The sequence below is a fragment of the Neovison vison genome, chromosome 9 (genome assembly GCF_020171115.1).
Source record: "Neovison vison isolate M4711 chromosome 9, ASM_NN_V1, whole genome shotgun sequence".
Lineage (NCBI taxonomy): Eukaryota > Metazoa > Chordata > Mammalia > Carnivora > Mustelidae > Neogale > Neogale vison.
The window spans coordinates 4,336,993-4,355,076 of NC_058099.1; the positions used below are offsets into that span (position 1 = coordinate 4,336,993).

At 46.1% G+C, this 18,084-nt stretch overlaps 1 protein-coding gene across 4 annotated transcripts in view; it reads left to right on the forward strand.

Moving 5' to 3' along the window:
* The window catches only part of MED27 (mediator complex subunit 27), a 194,048-nt gene that overhangs the window by 58,906 nt on the left and 117,058 nt on the right, over positions 1-18,084 (forward strand). For 3 of the 4 annotated variants that reach the window (XM_044264626.1, XM_044264628.1, XM_044264629.1), the window contains exon 3: positions 5,078-5,208. In XM_044264626.1, coding sequence (XP_044120561.1) covers positions 5,078-5,208 — 131 coding nt within the window. Of the gene's footprint in view, positions 1-5,077; positions 5,209-7,109; positions 7,712-18,084 lie in introns of those variants that run through there. The other variant, XM_044264630.1, reaches the window with a different exon arrangement.

Below are 18,084 nucleotides of genomic sequence, written 5' to 3' on the forward strand. Positions count from 1 at the left end.
TCTTGGGAATGGATAGATGCTGTGTACCGCGAACCCCAGGGAGGTTTTAGCAAACATTTCAGCTTTTATGTGCTAGACCAAATTGAATGCCACTGGCTTAATTAGTATATTGAATGTGATAGGTGTGGTGACTCTCCTTCTCTTTGCCCCTCAAATGTCTGTCCGTTACAGGACATTATCCTCTGTCTGATTTGGAGCAGATAGGAACATTCAGTACAGTGTGGAAGACAGCAGGGCGGAGAGCCGACCAGAGGACATTTTGCTCATCTGACTCTCTGAACCTAAGATAGAGGAAAGAAACTTTGCATTTGAATCCCGTTTTTTTAAATAATATTTCAATACTATAATAATTCAATACTTCAATAATATTTCCTTCCAGTGTGTGTTGTTATTTGTAATTTGAACCATTAAAGCTAAGTGAATTTAGGCCTCAGAAATTGGGACTTCTTTCAAAGCAGATTCTGTAAAGAATGAGCCTATTGGGTGCAAAGCGTTGTTGAGCTTATTGTGTGAAATTATGGGGACATCGTTTCATCATTTTATGGTGACACCAGATACCCAGGCAACTCCTTTAGAAACCCGGAGGAGTGAAACTTCGGAGCTCGAGGAGAAGATGCAGCGCGTGTTCTGTCGAGAGGGAAGTGAGGTGTTTGTAAGCTAACACAGCCCTTGTTACTGGCAGAGGCCAGTCGCACACCTTCAAAGAGGATGCTGGTTACAGGACTTGTCGGTCTGCCCTGGAGCCTTTACGGTGACCTTATCTTCTAATCCTTGGCACTTTTGCTGGTTTAATATTACCAGAACAATATACTTTATTATTTTTTTTCACGATTTTATTTATTTAGGGGCGCCTGGGTGGCTCAGTAGGTTAAGCCTCTGCCTTTGGCTCAGGTCATGATCTCAGGGTCCTGGGATCGAACCCCGCATCAGGCTCTCTGCTCATCGGGGAGCTTGCTTCCCCCTTCTCTCTGTCTGCCTCTCTGCCTACTTGTGGTCTCTCTTTCTGTCAAATAAGTAAATAAAATCTAAAAAAAAAAGTAAAAAGATTTTATTTATTTGAGAGAGAGAAAGAGCGAGCATGAGCAGGGGTGGGTAAGGGGGAGAGGGAGAGAAAGAAGCAGACTTCAGCAGCAGATGCTTAACTGACTGAGCCACCCAGGTGCCCAAACAGTGTTACTTTAAAGAAAATAGCCAACAAATCAAAGTTTTCCAAATTCTAAGAGGTGTTTTGCAGCTCATTATGAGTTGTTGAGATGTTCCAGGTATAGAGGTAATTAGTAGACGTAATTGATTAGAAAGGGCTACAGGGGGGCACCTGGGTGGCTCAGTGGGTTAAGCCTCTGCCTTCAGCTCAGGTCATGATCCCAGGGTCCTGGGATCGGGCCCCACATTGGGCTCTCTGCTCTGCAGGGAGCCTGCTTCCTCCTCTCTCTCTCTCTCTGCCTGCCTCTCTGCCTGCTTGTGATCTCTGTCTGTCAAGTAAATAGATAAAATCTTAAAAAAAAGAAAGAAAGAAAGAAAGAAAGGGCTACAGGTTGAGAACTGACCGAAAAGTCCTAGGTCAATCATAGAAAATGGGAAGTTGACAATAATAGGAAAATTGCAGCTGAGAGCAATGCTCTCTAAATCCAAAGAACACTGAAATCGCTATTAGCAGGGAATGGCAGTTGACCAGTAAAGAATACTCTCCACACCAACATTCCCATTCCCCAACCCTGTGTGAGGTGGAAGTTGAAAGAATAGATTGTTTTCCTTCTCACTCTCTTTCATTTTATTCTTGCCTAGTCAGTGGAGAAATGATCTTGGATAGAAAAATCGCATTAGAACTTTGATAAGTTGCTTTTTGAAATAGACTTGTTTCCATGCCACAGACATTTGGAACAAAGTATGTTTATTGAAATATATTTTTATGGAAAATATTACAGAACCTGTAATTGAAAACTTATGGCAGCATTTTGGGGAGTGATATGTTCTTAATGTTAATTTGTGGATTTGCTCTGAACTCCCTTCTGCTGTTTTAGAACCATCGGCTGAGTGAACGTTTTCCAAGTCTTTTCAGATCAAAACTGTGTTTCATGGAATGGAGTATTTGGTGCTTAAATAATGTATAAATCCAGTTGGACAGGATCTGCCTGTCAGTTTTATTAACTTTGACCTTTTCTCCCATTATAAAGATGGTTCGGTAAATATTTAATGGGCCCCTTATAGATCTTGACAGTCAGAGCTGTGTTCCTGGAAACTGGGATACGGATACGTATACATGATGTCGCTTAATCATGGTGAGTCAGCGTCGAAGGGCAGGTTTTATTTTTCTGGAAGGAGGAGCCCGTCCCTCTCTGTGTGCTCTTAGAGGTGCAGTGTCTGTTGAAGGTGCCCAAGATGGCAGGCATTTTAAAGGCACCCTTTAAAAGACAGCAGCTAGCATGCATTTCTGCTCTTTTGGGTTTTTTTGTTTGAGCAAATGATCAAAATGATGCCAGGTGGGCAAAATCACCCTGCCACTGTGCGCAGTTAGCAGGACTCTTCTACTCAAAGAGTCAGCAGGGTCGGAATGGCTGAGCTTGCATGGACCCTAATAAGATACAAAGAAGAAGGAGAGCCAAAAGGAGAGACTGTTCCTTGAGCCAGGAGGGGACCCCTGCCAAGCTGTCTTTCCCTTTAATTCCATAAAGCCCCATGCATATTGCACTCATTGCAAATTCTGGTGGGGAAGATCGAAACCCAAGTAGCTGACATTTTGAAACATTGTCTTTCAAACTTGTACTGTCCCTTGCTTCCATTGATTTCCCATTTAAGAAATCTGTAGGAGAAAAACAAATTTGAGCAAAATTCATTGGTCTAAGATGAGTTGTTAGAGCCGAATTATGCCCCCCCTCCACCCTGAGACGAGTTCCATTTTTATTATGAATGTGATACATCTTTGTCTTGTATTGTGCAGCCGTAAGGCTCCCCCAGCAGATCGACCAAGTAAATCAAGAGCCTGTTAAAAAGCAATATGGATGCTCCAAACACAGACATTTCAGTCTTACTGGGTTACTGGATATCTTCATTTTTATGACCACTTTCAAGAAGCAGATCATTTCATTTCGTTCTGTTTTCTTGCTCTCTCTCTGTTTGTTTGCAGCCCACCGGCTTTAGGTAAGCCATCTGTTTTTCAGAACATCATTACCCTTTGCATGCAGGGCCCAGCCCCTTTGATATGGTGGTCACCAGTTTCATTACCATGAACTGTAATGTAGCTGACTCTGCAAAGGAAATCTATGCCTTGAAAGAGCATTTTGAAAAGAAATTGATTCAGAGCTTCAGAGTGAATTACTATTTGTATGTTTAGTTAATTCTAAATAAATGTTTGAAGGACCTTGCTTAATTTGAGAAGGGAAGAAGAGACATATTGGATGTTATAAATGGTCTCAATCCAGACTCTTAGCTTGGCATTTTCACATTTGAATGTTTTATTTACATCTGTTCACAATTGGGATACCTTTCAAGGATGATTTTATTATCGAGAGATTGATGACAACTCTTAAGATCTAAAATACCAAAGTATGGGATTAAAAAAGGAAGATAGCAGTCACTGTCACATGTCAGATTGGATGTAAGCGCCTCACTTGGCAAAGAGTGAGACTGATGAGTTGTATTTTAAAACAAAGGATCCTGATGGCAGGAGATGGGGGTGGGCGGGAGAGGAGGACTGACTGCATTGGGACCCCGGGGAACTTTCTTCAGGGATGGACATTGTCTGTACCTTGATTGGGGTGACAGTTTCACAGGTATAGACATTATCCTAACTCATCAAACTGTACACTTACAATGTGTGCATTTTATTTTATGTAAATTTTAACTCAATAAGGTGGATTTTTTTTTTTTTTTTGAAGTCCTGTTGGGTTTAGAATTAGGCAGTGTCACTTCTCTTTTCCAAAAGTGAAATGGAGGTCTAGAGAGGTAAAGTGATGTGTCCTGAGTAACTTCAAAGCTCAGTGGTTTGTCCAGAACAAAGCCGAGGATGTGGGGCCTGGAGCTCACTGAAAGTATTTTGCATCCTTACCGACACTGTTGTTCCACTTACCTGTCCACAGAGTGAGAGGAATTCCTCCGTCCTGGATCCGTTTGTATGCTTTTTGTTGTAAGATACACTCAGGAGCTTATCCTTACCACTGATACTTGTATCTTCAGCATTGAAGACAGCAGACAGCGAATGTTGGGGCTCACCATGGGTGTGTTTCCGGTTGTGCTCCCAGTTAATGCAGAAGACTCCCAGTTATGTGGTTTTTATTATAAGCAAGAGTTCCCAGAACTAATTTGTCTTTAAGAAGTCCCTGTGGATCTTCTTAGAAAAAATGACATGGGCTTTGAAAAACCATTTATATAAAGCATATATGAAATAGTAATGAAAAATAAAGAAGAAAAATTATTCAAGCTCTGCTACTTAGGAATGTGCTGTTAACGTTTCTTTCTTTCTCTCTTTCTTTCTTTTTTTTTTTTAAACATTTTATTCTAATTATTAGAGAGAAAGACAGTGCAAATCGGGGGAGGGGCAGAGAGAGGGAGAGAGAATCCCAAGCAGACTTCCCACCGAGTGCGGGGCTGACGTGCGGGCACAGGGGCTTGATCTCACGACCCCGAGATCACGACCTGAGCTGGAACCAAGAATTGGATACTTAACCCACTGGGCCACCCAGGCGCCCCTATTACGTTTAACATTTGAGAGACTGTCTTTTTGAAGCATTTCTCTGTTTAGAGTGTACCTGTTTTTGTTTTTTATTCCACAAAATGATGTCATAAATTTCTTTCCATATCTTAACCACGCTCCCAGTTACTGCTGGGAGTTCAGGAGTTCCCCGGTTCTTCACCGTTACGTAATGCTGTGACGAACAGCCCTGTCCACTCTTCTCTTCCCGTTCGTCTCAGTAGCTCCTTACAAATACACTCCTCGACGCAGAATGTTAGCCGCTGCATTCGTCGTGATTTAAAACATTCTAACGGGGTAAGACACATCAAGTAGTGATAGTTCCATACCCCTTGGCCTGCATTTACCAAACGGTATTTTTCTTCCCCTTTTGTGCTGGTGCCCGTGCAGTTGCAGTACCACGCAGGTCTGGCGTCCGGCCTCTTGAATCAGCAGTCCTTGAAGCGCTCGGCTAACCAGATGGGAGTGTCCGCCAAGCGGAGGCCGAAGGCTCAGCCCACGACTCTTGTCTTACCGCCTCAGTGAGTAATGGGTTTGCAACAGTTCTTTCGTCCTGGGTGAACTCTTCTCGGTGCTTGTTTGTGGGGAGTGGAAAGTTGGTTCTTGTGAAATTGCTCTTCCTTTTGCCAGGGTACCTGCTAAGATTAGAAACCCAGCATGCAGGTAAAATCGTTTGCATAGATCCTACGTGAAGCAGTGATCGTGTGATTCCTAATTAACATATTTTGTGTGACTTTCCCACCTAGGATTTCAAGATACCTCATAGTCTTTTCTTCATTTCCTTGTCACACTCCCAGAGCTGGCAGAGCCCAAGTGCGGTTGTCCTTATCTAACCGATGACACAGCTCAGGGGCACGTTTTGAGAAGCTGCAGGCCACTCAGAGAATCCGGGGGAGCTGGGATTCTAGTCATGCTAGGCTCACTTGTTCTCTTAAATGTGCAAAATATGAGCCCGTCTTTATCCTAGTAGAGATAGGAGATACTGTAAGGTTCAGAAAATTCCAACTCAGTGATGGTTTTCACATGTGGGTACCTCTGTGGAGCTCGACCCAGATGAGGCCATGTGGCCATGGCTTCCAGAATCCTGTGAGGGGCCCCTCATGTTCCCAGTCTGTGCACGTGCCAGCTCCCTACCTGGGTTTAGCACTGTTCCACTTTGTTCCAACGGTTGATTTTTAACCTGTTCTTGAACTTCATGTCACTGGAGCCGCAGAGTACGTAATCTTCTGTTTCCAGCTCTTTTTCGCTCAGCATAATGTCTGCTAGACTCATCTAGATTGTCTGTTCTTTTTCGTTGCTGGGTAGTGTTCTCGTGACTATGCTGCAAGTGACTCATCCCTGACCTGTGGGGCTACTTCGTGCTCGAAGCCCTAGCACGTGAAGGCCAAGGCTCACTTTGTAGGAATCAGCAGTGCGAACACACCAGTCTTTGCTGATAGCTTCTCTGTGAGCGCGCACACTCCCTGGAGCGAGGCAGCACTCCCAGCGGCTGGCCTGGGCCTTTAGACACATTCCCTGTCCTGCCCTCCCATTGTACCCCCTTTCAGTTACATCCTCAGTCACAAACTACAGTTGACACCTCAAACAATGCAGGGGTCACAGGCACAGTCAAAGATCTTGTATAACTTTTGGTTCCCCCCAGACTTAACTACTAATAGCCTAAGAGTGACTGGAAGCCTACAAATAACATCAACAGTTGATTAACATGTATTGTGTATATTAAGTGTGTTATGTTCTTACAATAACATAAGCTGGAAAGAAGAAAATGTTATTAGGAAAATTATAAGGAAGAGAAAATACATTTATAGTACTGTAGCGACAAAAATATCACAGATACATGGATCCTTGCACTTCCAACCCGTGTCATTCAGGGATCAGCTGTACATTTTAAAATTTCCATCCAGAGGAGTATTTTCAGTGAGACTCCGTTGTTTGCCTTTATACAAGATCTCACTTATTTTCCGTTTGATGAGCAAATATTGTACCTCCTATCTCTAGGCACTGCCCTAGGCTGTGGGGTTACAGTCATGAACAACACAGATATGGCCCCGTCTTCCTGAAGCTTTTGTTTGCAGGGGGAAAGAGACCCAAAAAAAAAAAAAAAGGCACCCCTCAACAAATTAATAAATTAATATAATAATTTCTAGTTAACGATAAATTGACAAATTAATATAATAATTTCTTGTTATGATTGGTGCTTAGAAAGGAACACATAGTGTAGTAAAGGTTGAGGTTGAGGAAAGTGCTTAGATTGGGTGGTCAAAGAAGGCCTCTCCGAGGAGATGACTTGAGGTGGAGAGAGAGGCCAGCAGGAGCTGGGAAGTCACAGAGATGCTGCGGGATCTTTTCCTTCATCCCTGGGCACTCGCACCACCATTTCTATGATTTTCAGGTTTTCTTCATAATTAACATTTGCTTCCAGGAGAAGATGAACATAACCAACCGGCTTCCAAAAAGTGATTTTCTGCTACTGCATGGCCAGGTGCGCGTTTTTCAGACACTTTGAGTGATGCAGAGCGAGAGTTTTCACTGTTTGCTAGGGCGCTTCTGAAGGAACATGGTCTGTGGTTGCTCATATGTTGACTTGGCGATTCTGCGAACCTTCAACATTCAGCTCTCTGAAGTCTAACGGGCGTTGTAACTTGTCACTTTCCCTGCATGGATAGTCTACGGAGGCAAGATGTTTGGCGAGAAGCGAAAGACTTTCTAATGGTCCCATAAGACTGGAGCCAGAAAGTGTTTGTTGCTAACTCTCTCTTGACAAAAGTCAGCTCGTGGTCCATCTGTTCGCCATTTGTTCATTTGCATTGGCTTGAAACCTGTTTACAGGTGACATGCTATTATGAGGACACTTAGAAACTATTTTAAGCACCAAGGCAATCAACAGACTCTGTTCTCATGCCAAAAAAAAGAAAAAAAGGAGGTGTTCACAACTGTCATTATAAATTTATAATAAATCACTCAAAATACTTAGTTTCAAAGAGAAAAGTTGTTGCCGTGTCCTAAGAATACAACATCGAATGATTTCCTATACTCAGTAGCTTGTTTCCTGTGAAAATTGACTGCTGCCTTTTCACATCATTGAGCTTTTGGGGTTCACGGTCCCTTCAGAGACCTGTCCAGTAGGCAGGGCATATAGCTAAAGGACATTCAGTGCACCTTTCCTGAGCATCTACTACATGCTTCTTATTGTGTTAGAGTCAGAAATAGAAATACCAATAAGACATAGTGCTGGACTAATTGAATTATAAAAAAATTTTAAATTAAAACATAGGCCACTAGTAATAAATACATATTGTAGACCTTGAACCAACCAAAGATGACACAAAAGGAAAACATAATAACACCATCACACAGAGAAAGTTATTGCTAAGGTTTTGGTGGATATAATTCTCAACTTTTCCTATGCAAATATAATGTTTAAAAATAAGAAATATCCTCCAAAAAGGATTGTATTGTAATGTTCTGTATCACATCTCAACATTTCTTGAATATAGTTGTTAGACTTGAAGGTAGTGTAATTTTATCTGCGGAACATTTAAATTTGCATATTAATCAGTCATGTTCTGGATGTATTCTGTAGAACACTGCTAATTACAAAATTTTTATTACAAGCACGACGTGACCATAAACTCACTCTGTCATTAAGGAAATCCCTTATAAAACAGCACTCAAACTCTGTGTATCAGTCACCTACTGCCACATAACAGATCACCCCCAAGCATGGTCGTTTGACAACAGTAAACACCTGTCACATATTTTGTGGCTCAGGAATCTGAGAGTGGCTTGGCTGGGGGGTTCTGGCTCGGTCTCTCGGAAGATTGCAGTCAGGTCTCAGCCAGAAATGCAGTCATCTGAAGGCTGGACTGAGGTTTGAGGGTCTTGCCCAGGGCGGCTTGCTCACACGGCAGGCAAGTTGGTGCTGGCTATGGTCAAGAGACCTCCGTCCCTCTCCATAGGAGACTTGAGTACCCCCATGACTTGCAGGTGACTTCTCCCAGGGCAGGGAGCCCAGCAGAGCCGATCCTTTCTCGGACCTAGTCTCCAAAGACACAGCATCCATCCCACCCCATTCTGTTGGTTAGAAATGAGTCACTAAGTCTGATGTTTAAGGGGAGGGGATGAGGCTCTCCCTTTTGAAGGAAGGATTGTCAAAGAATTTGTGGTCGTCGCTTAAAACCACGGCAGTTGCCAGTGAGGAGAGTCATTGCACAGAGGGAAGAATGGTCGAGCCTGTACGCCCCATTCACTTATGTATTCAGCAAATGTGTACTCAGGGCCTACAAGTGTTTGGTCCTGTGCACTGTGCTGGGAATTTGGAGATGAATACGACACAGTTTTGGCTTTCACAAAGCTCTGAGCAGAAGCAGAGGAACAAACAAGTAGCAGGGGATCCTAGTAATGTGTGCCAAGCCCTAATGACATCCCAAAGTGCTCAAGAAGGCCACAGGCAGGGCGCTGAGAGAGCCACACGTAGGGAGGCCTAGCCAAACGTTGGTGAATTTCTCCACTGCTGGGTGAAGGATGGAAGCTTGACTTCATCAGGAAAGCTCGATGCTTCTCGAATAGGCTCTAAGGTTTCATTTCTCCTTGGAGGAGGCCACCGGAGGACCAGCACTGGACTCCATACTCACCCTCCTCTGGAACTCTGGGGATGCGGTGACAGATGGGTTTCTGCATTGCCTGTGTCAGCATTTGGATGGCAGGAAGGCTACCACAACACAATCACGGGCTCTGTGCTGAGACCACAGGCACGGCGAGGGGGCAGGAGAGGTGTACAGTGTGTTTGTTTTTTAAATGCAGTTGGCTTGAACAGTAGTAGTCTTTGAAGACGCTGATTCTGCCAGAGTTCCCATAGGATTAGTGATTCATGGGATTAATGATTCATATCTTTCTCCTCCTCCAAGGAAGCTTCTAAGAAGGCAAAGATGCTGTTCATGATGAAAGATCTTTTACCATATGTCAGCATTTGGAGGGCCCTGACGAAGCCACCTCACTTCTCTGATTCCCCCCGAGTGTTGAATCCGTCGTGGAAAAGGCCCTGTCATTTTCAGAAAGGAGCTGTGTCCCCTGTTGCTGGGTAAACGTCAGGCTTTTGACCCTTGTAGGAATGAGATCAGCTGACGGTTGCGGTATCTGTGTGTTTAATACATGTCAGATGCGGCCACGTTTGCTTGTGCTCCCTTAGATAGCTGTCTCAACTTCGCGACCCATTGTTCGGCGCGCTTTCGTGTTAACATGGATACGGTTTTGATCAAGATTGTCGAGCCTAGTGGCCTGGGACCGCTGGCGGCCACCTGATGAAGTGCCGACTGTCAGTGGGAGGGGACGAGCGAATACATCCGTACTTGGATTTCCACACATAGAGCTCACTTAGATTCGAGGGCAAAAACTGTTCTACAGAAAGGTTATCTTTCAAAGTATTACCGTCCCCTGGAAGTTGTGGGGACGGGCGGTTTCTTTTGTGTCATGTTATCCTTCCTGAAAAGGTGCTGCCAGCGCCATTAAGAGCACTTTTCCTGCCATAGGCTACCTGTCTTCTAGTCACTCGGGAGGCGCTGTCCACGCTCCCAGCCAGGGACAGCCCGTCCTCTTCCCCACTAGGTCCACGCTCTCGGCTGTGCCAAGCCACTCGACCGCGGGTGTCCTGTCACTCCCACGCCGTCAGGATTCCCCTTCTCCTAGCTCGTTTCTAGTAGTTCGCAAACGCGCTTACCCACACCCTCCCGTGGGAGCACCCCGCTCGTCATCCCACTTCTTCCAGCTCCCAGCTCCCCTCTCTCCTGACAGCAGGGCTTCTAGAAGGAGTGGACTATACTTCTTTCTAGTTTCTCCATCAGGCCACCACTGTCCTAATTTCTATCCCTATACCCTAGTCTTGCCTCGGCTGGAACTCCACGTAAGTAGAGACCTTCAGAACATACTTTCTTTCCGATTTCTTTTGCTCAGCGTGGTGTTTTGGAGATTCATCTCTGTTGTGTGTCCGTGGTTCGTAGCATTTCATCGCTGAGTGCCGTTCCTTGGTGTTCTCTGGAGTCTTCCATTACCAGTTCCTTAACAGTTTGCGTCTGTTTCAGTATTACCTACCAGCTCTCAGAGGGCGAGGAGTCTTCACGCTCCTGTTCTTGGATGACCTGCCTCAGGTTTGAGTAACAAAAACACCACCACAGAAACAGCATGTGGGACAAGTGTTGCTGGGGAGAAATGCCACCAGTTCGGGTGGTGGCCTGGATAATGACACGGCGCGGACACCTCGGGGTTCCAGTGTTTGAACAACAGATTGCCTTCGGTAGGGCCTCTAATTTGGCTGTGGGAGTTTAACTGACAGAGGCTCATTTTCTGCCACTGCCTTACACACTAATTCCCAGGAAGATCATCGACTTGAAATTACACACGGTGCTTATACAGATGATTGGCTTCTTTCCAAGATGTGTGGTAAATGCCGCTTCTGTTCTTGAAAGGCAGAGGCTCGTGTTGTCTTTTGCTTAATGTGAAACCAACAGGAATCACGGAGAGCAGAGCAGTGGCATAAATCTGTCCTTGGCAATAGCGGTGAGTGAGGGTGGAGCTTCTCATGGTCATTGATGTTGAAACTGAGCAAGGTGAGTGTTGGCCAGGACAGACTGCTGCAAGCCCAGGCCCCCCTGTAGCTTCCTGGCCATCACATCATTACCCTTCCTCTTGCTGATTTTCAAGAATTTTTTTTTTGGGGGGGGGGAGCTCCCTCGGCCGCAGCGATATGAAACTCGAGGCTTCTGTAGTCGCTGTGCCGTTACAGAACCTTGATGCAGAAGTTTGAGGAGTGACGGGTGCACTTCCTCGCAGGGACCTGATTTTCTTCCTGATGACTTGAGCTTTGTTTTGCCTCATGAGGCTCTTGAAACTTGGTCGAGGGCAGAAGTTGGTTCTGTGCTGATAAGTTTATATTAAATTCTTCAACGTAGATGAGGATGGGAGTCCCGAACCAGAATATTTGGCGTCTCTTCTTGTTGGAGTTGAGTTTGCCTCTGAGCAGACCAGCAGTGAGTACACCAGGAGCGAGGAGCACCCTGGGTCATTGCCACGAGCCTTAGAGACGCAGAGCGTTGTATCCTGAATCCCTTCCTGCGGGGAGCCTCGGTCCACAGGCTGCCTCTTCCCGAGCGTGGGCTGCTGAGCAGAGCAAGCCTGCTGCCTGTACGGCGTGTCCCCGAAAGGAAGTAGAGAACTCTGCGGCTGTGAGTTTCGGAAAAGTCATCAAAACTTAAGTAGGAACTCACTAAATCCTTCTTTCCCCTACCGGCAAGTATTAAGTAACAATATTCATTAAATACCACTGAGAGGCTGTGTAATAAAGAAATAATCCTAGGCCTTGGTGGCTGTAACTCTCCAGAAGAGTTGAAATTGAGAATATAATTAAAGATTAAAACATTGTTTGCATTCTAGAACATGGAGAAATCTTTGTCTCCATGGCGGGACCATATTAATAAGGAAGAGATCAGTTTCCAATAACCGGCACGGCAGAAGCTCATTTATTCACATCGGTCGTGTTTCAGCTGGCTGACTCAGGGCCGCTCCTGCTTTTCCCTGCAAGACTGGGGCTGCCGCTGGACGGTGGGAGGTACCGGCCCCACCGCGGAAGAACGGAGCCTCGTCTCGTCGGGGTCCCGAGTTCGCATCGGAGTGTGCACACGGCGGCGATCTTCAACCCTCGTCGTCTTCCTCTGTTTCATCAACACAACTATTTTCAGCCGATGAGTTTCAGGCAGTTTTCCATACGAAGGTTAAAAGGCTGGGAGAAGCGAGCGTGCCTGGCTCTTGTAAGGTTTTATGGTTGTGACTCGGAAAGGCCCGCTTGACAGTGACGGGAAGAAACCCTCCGTGGTCAGAGCTCCGAGCAGCGGGGGCTGGGAAGAGCCTGGGCCTTGCCCGATGGCGTCGTCAAAGTCTGACCGCCCCGGCACCCTTTCATCCGTTCCCTCCGCGCTTTTGTTGCCGCTCACATTGCTTTTCCGTTTGCCTCGAAATAGAATCCAAAGGCATTTTGAGGCCTTCGGTGCAGAGTGGTCCCCCTGTGTCCAGTCCGCCCGGTCGCCTCGCTCTCCTCATTCCTCAGTGTCTCGTTGGGGGGCTCGGAGGAGGCACACTCAGTGGTGGTTCCTGCGATGTCCTTTCTCGTGTGACCTTCTGCTCGTGTTATTGGCAGGTAGAGAAGGCAAGTGTGTCAGTCGGTTACTGACTGGGGAAGGCAGAAGGTGGTCCAGTGACTGGGCAGGAAGAAACCTTCAGCTCGTAACCCCTGTGACGCTTGGCTTTGTGGCTGTCCTGTGGCACTTGCCACTCACTGTCTGCCTTGTGTTTCGGCTACACTGGAAACCCCTTGGGAACTGGGGCCCCCTGCCTCTCCTTTCCCGCCTGGCCTTGTCTCAGGCACCGAGGGCTGGACAAGCACGTCCTGCGGGCTGGTTCCCCTCTGGGCTACCATTTGTCCCCACGCCCGCTGGCCGATAAGGCTGAGAACATCTTTCTACAAGATGTTTACCGCTCGTGGCTCTTAGTAAATTGAAAGTGTAAGTTTTGGGTATTTAGATGGCTGGGAACCAGGTGCCATTTGGACCGACAGAAATATCTCCGGGGGAGGATTTGGAGGTGCCGGTCTGGCCCTGCTGAGTGAGGACAGATAGGATTGGATCTGGAGGCTCGGGTGGCAAGCAGGCCTTGCAGTGTGCTCCCGCGGGGGGCGGCGGGCCCTGGGGGCTCAGGAGCGGGGGCCGATGTGTGGAAAGTGGTATATTAGGAAGATTAATCAAGTAGCAGAATGCAGATAAATAAGGTAGTCCTTTGTAGCTGTTTAAAAGATAATTGGTTCATGTTACTTATCTTTTATCCCTTCTCTTTGGGCAGGAGAAAAATCTCTGGGAGAAATAAACGAGGAATCCCTCATAAATATTAATGTAAAAATCTGTCTATGGAGAATAAATATAGGGACATTTTGTTTTAAATGCTCTATGTCGTTGTGCTTCATTAGCATATATGTTGTAAAAGATCCTTTTCTTCCCTTGAGGGAACCATATTTAGTTCTACTAATAGCCGCGCGCTGAAATCTGTAGCTTGTCAGGACTGTCGCACTTGGGACGGACAGAACTACTTTGCTCTCCTGCTTCAGCCAGAGGGTTTCCATACTCAGAAGAGCTGGCCCTTGGCAGGAAGCCAGTAGGAAGTCCTGGATCCTGTCTTACTAGCTAGACCCTCCGTCTGGACCTTTGCTTCCTGCTTTCTGGTCCCCTGCTGTGTCTGTGTGTATGTACGCGTACGTGCGTGTGCCTCTGTGTGTGTGTGCACGTGCGCGTGTGTGTTTATACTTGTCACTCTGTAAGCATCGACCAAGCACTTTCTGCAGGCTGGGTGTTTGCTCCCTCCGGCTGCAGCTCTGAAAGTACAGAAGTCCTGCTGTCCTGAGTTCTGTCTGACGCACGTTAAGTTGGAGGAGCTCACCGGTCTTGAGTGAAGTGACATGCTGGCCTGTGTTAAGACACTCCGTCCTCCCCTTTCTCAGAAGTGTGTGTGTGTTGGGGTGGGGGTGGGGGGGGGAGAATTCGGTAAAGCCAGCCCCGAACTGTGGAAACTGGGAGAAGAGAGCATGAGGCCGCTGACGAGCTCGCACCGTTTGGTCAGCTGTCGCGTGTACTTGAGCCTTGTCACAACCAGCGTTTTTTAAAATCCGGTCTGGAACTTGGATTGTTGTTGAAGAAATAGTTTTGGTAACCAGCTCCTTAGGGTGGTAGGGGAAGTCTCGAGAGTGGATAGAATCTGCCGGGGCGGAGGAGGGAGCCCAGAGGAGGCGGGCAGGAGGAGGTGGGGGGCCCTGCCACCCCGCCCTCCCTGCCGGTCTTGGTGGCACTTTTGCCCCTTACTGCCTTGTCCGGGTCTGGGCCTCACTCTCAGCTCATCGATGTCTATCTCGGGCCTGGTGTGACGTAGACAAGGATTGAAGTCTCAGTGTCTTCCACAGATACTGAATCAAAGAGAAATTACATAAAACAGAAAACTATAATAAACAACTTGGCCATTAAGGACCAAGTCAAACGTGGCAGCCTGTAGAATCAGTTTAAAAATTATATTTCATTTATCCACTAATTGCATTTCTCCTTTACAAGGTGATTTTATCCAGGAAGACAGCTGTCTAGTGTGGTTATGACATCACTCTGGCCATTACTGGTGAAGGAAGAGAAGAATGGGTGATTGCACATACAATGTCCCCCCCCCCTTTGGATTTTAAAAAATCCATTTTGCATAACAAAGAGCCAGAGTCTCCGGGTTGTTAATATTTTGCACTACGTCATTCCCAGCTAACACTGTTGGGAACTGAAACTTTTTTTTTTTTTTTTTTTAAGTGTTTCTGGTCTTTCTTAATGGAAAGTGATTTTGGTGGTCTCTTGCTGTGTATCTCTTTTTCCTTCTCTCTCTGCCATGTAGGCTGTTAGTGGCCCATAGATTTTTGCCCAAAAAGTCCCTATTTAGGGTTACAAGTGACAAAGAAGCAGTGAGTCAGTTTCTCTGTTCACCTGTGATGAAAACTCTTCTTTATGTAGAGCGCTGACATGTGCAGTGGTCTCAGTAACATGAGAACAAGTGTGAGTAGGAAATGGCTTTGTCCCTTTGCTTGAGGCTCTTACGGTAGGGTGGATTTTGATCAGGTGACACTAGTCGCTCCGATAGTCCCCATTCAGGCACTTTTAGTAAGAAAATGGGAGAAAACCTCTTTCAGCTGAGACCGTACGTCTGGCTTCCTGAGACGCTGAGGAGAAGATCTCCTCAAGTTTGCGAAGTGTGTCACTGTCTCTCTCTTCGGAAGCAGTTTCTCAGTCTAGATTAAGCTCTGAGCTCAGGCCTGCTGGTCCTTGGGATGAGCTGTCAAGGTCAGTCCTCACTCTGGGGACATTCTGCAAGCTGGGCCGTACAGGCCTACCTCGGGGGTGTTGCAGGGTTGGTTCTCGACCATCAAGATAAGCTGAATATTAGAGTCAAGCGAATCAAATGAAAATTCCGGTTTCCCAGTCCATATAAAAATTATGTTTGCCCTCTACTGCAGTTCTGCGACGTGTGCAATAGCATTATTATCCAAGAACAGTGCACGTACCTTAATTAAAAAATACTTCCTCGCTGAAGAATGCCGGCTGTTATCTGAGCTTTCAGAGAGGCGTCATCACTGATCATAGAGCACTCTAATGGAAATAATGCTAAGGAAAAAGCTTGAAATATTGCAAGAGTTACCAAAATGTGATGCGGAGACATGAAGGGAGTGAATGCTTGTGGGAAAACGCATCGGTTCACTTGCTCGGTGCAGGGCTGCCACTGATCTTGAATCTGGAGACAGTACAGCAGGCAGACCAGGTAGGGCTGTGGTGGACGCGACGGGCTCCCAAGCGGAGGGACCAGCCCGCCACACGTGGCGATCCCTTCTCCAGAGACGAGGGGCCTTTCAAGCAGTGAGTCCCAGCCCTGGCTGCACATTAGAATCATATGCGGGCGAGGCCCTGCGGTGGCCACATTGAAAAGGCTCCTGGGAAGATTCCTGTTTGCTTCTGAGATTCAGAAGTGCTGCTTCTGGAGGGGGTGTGAGGAACGCTCCGGGGTTGGGGGGATCTGGGAAACCATCATCAGAAGGTCTTTAGGTCAAGGGGAATGACTGTTGTGGGGAGACTTGGCAGAGCTTATTGCCTGTGGCTTAATGCCACAAAGGGAACCTGCTAGAATGTAGAACTCAGAAGTTGGCTGGTTCCTCATCGGCTCGCAGTTGTGTCCAGTGCTGCCAGTAGCTTTCCCGACCGGTTTTAGCTTGGGACCCTTGGGTCAACACACCTTACGGTTTGGGTCCTCTAGTTAAATTAGTATCTCTAAGCGTGTTGCATTGTCATGAAAGACACTTTTAAATTTATTTATGTAAATCAGAACTACACAGTTCAGTGCATTGCAAATCTGATATGTAGTCTTTTTGTCTTACATTTTTAACAGCTTTATTGTACCTGTTTAAAGTGTATACAGTTTGACATACGTATGTACCTACGAAGCCTTTGCCTTACTTACCAGTATGAAGATAATGAACATACTCTTCACCCCAAAAGTTTCCTCATGCCCCTCTATGATTCTTCTCACTCCGCACCCCTATCCCCAGGTAACCGCTGGGCTTCTTTTTGTCACTGTAGATGAGTTTACATTTTCTATACATTTATATAAATGGAATCCTATAACAGTGCATTATTTTCCACTCACTGTTGGAAGGTTTTTTGAGGTTCATCTTTACTGTTGCATGTATCAGATCATTTCTTTTCACTGCCGCATGCATTCCATTGAGTGGATATGACCAGCCTTTGTTTAGCCATTCATCTGTTGCTGGATATTTGGGTGATTTTCTTTTTTTTTACTATTGCAAATAAATATTCATGTACAAATCTCTATATGGACATATGCTTTCATTTCTCTCAGGTAAACACTTAGGAATACCATACCTGGGCCATGTGGTAGGTATATGTTTAACACATTAAGAAATGGCCAGATTGTTTTTCCGGGTGACTGTGGTTCTCGTTGCTCCACATCCTTGCCAACACTTGGTATGGTCAGTCTTCCAATGTTAAGACATTCTAAGAGGTGTGTAGCGGTAGCACATCGTGGTTTTACCATGTTAACATTTAACGTGACTCATGGTGTTGAGCTGCTTTTCTCATGCTTATTTCCCATCTATCCATCTTCTTCGGTGACGTGCAGAAGAAAAGGTGAGGCCTACTGCACGGGAACGTACTTTTGAGAAAGGTACTTTGATGGCTTTGGAAAGATCTTAATGTAGATCCTGTCATAGGTAAGTTATTACCCATTGACTGGTTGGTGAGTGTCTGTCCAGTAGCTCCTGCGCGCTCTTCATGTGCGCTCATCATTTCACCGGTCGCTGCGGGCAAGTCAGAGGAAACAGTGGTCAAAAACTGGAGCGCCCCGGTGTCTAAACCCTCCAGGGTCTACTGGAATGTTCTGTGGTGCTTCTCTACCCTGATTATCCTCCTTCTTATACCTGTGTCACAGCTGTGAGTCTAGGGTTGGTTAGTATTGGGGACAGGTTTTTTCATTTAGTTTGTCCTCTGATTTTTCTGGTAGGGGACCTGTCTTCCAACCACCAGAGTCCAGCCTCTTGCTGTTCTTTAATTGGTATTTACTTACAGCCTGCTCTGCCTTTTATTAACTTTTAAAATTCAGCAGATAAAATCTAATGTCCATAATGCTAGGTACTAGATAAGGTCAGGGATGAATAAACCTTCCTCTAAGGAACTTAAGAGTGTCCTGGAGAGACAAGTAAAGAGGCCATTTGGACCCAAAAGAAGGACATGAAATTGACCGTAGGGAACCAGGAAAGGCTCCCTGGAGGACTG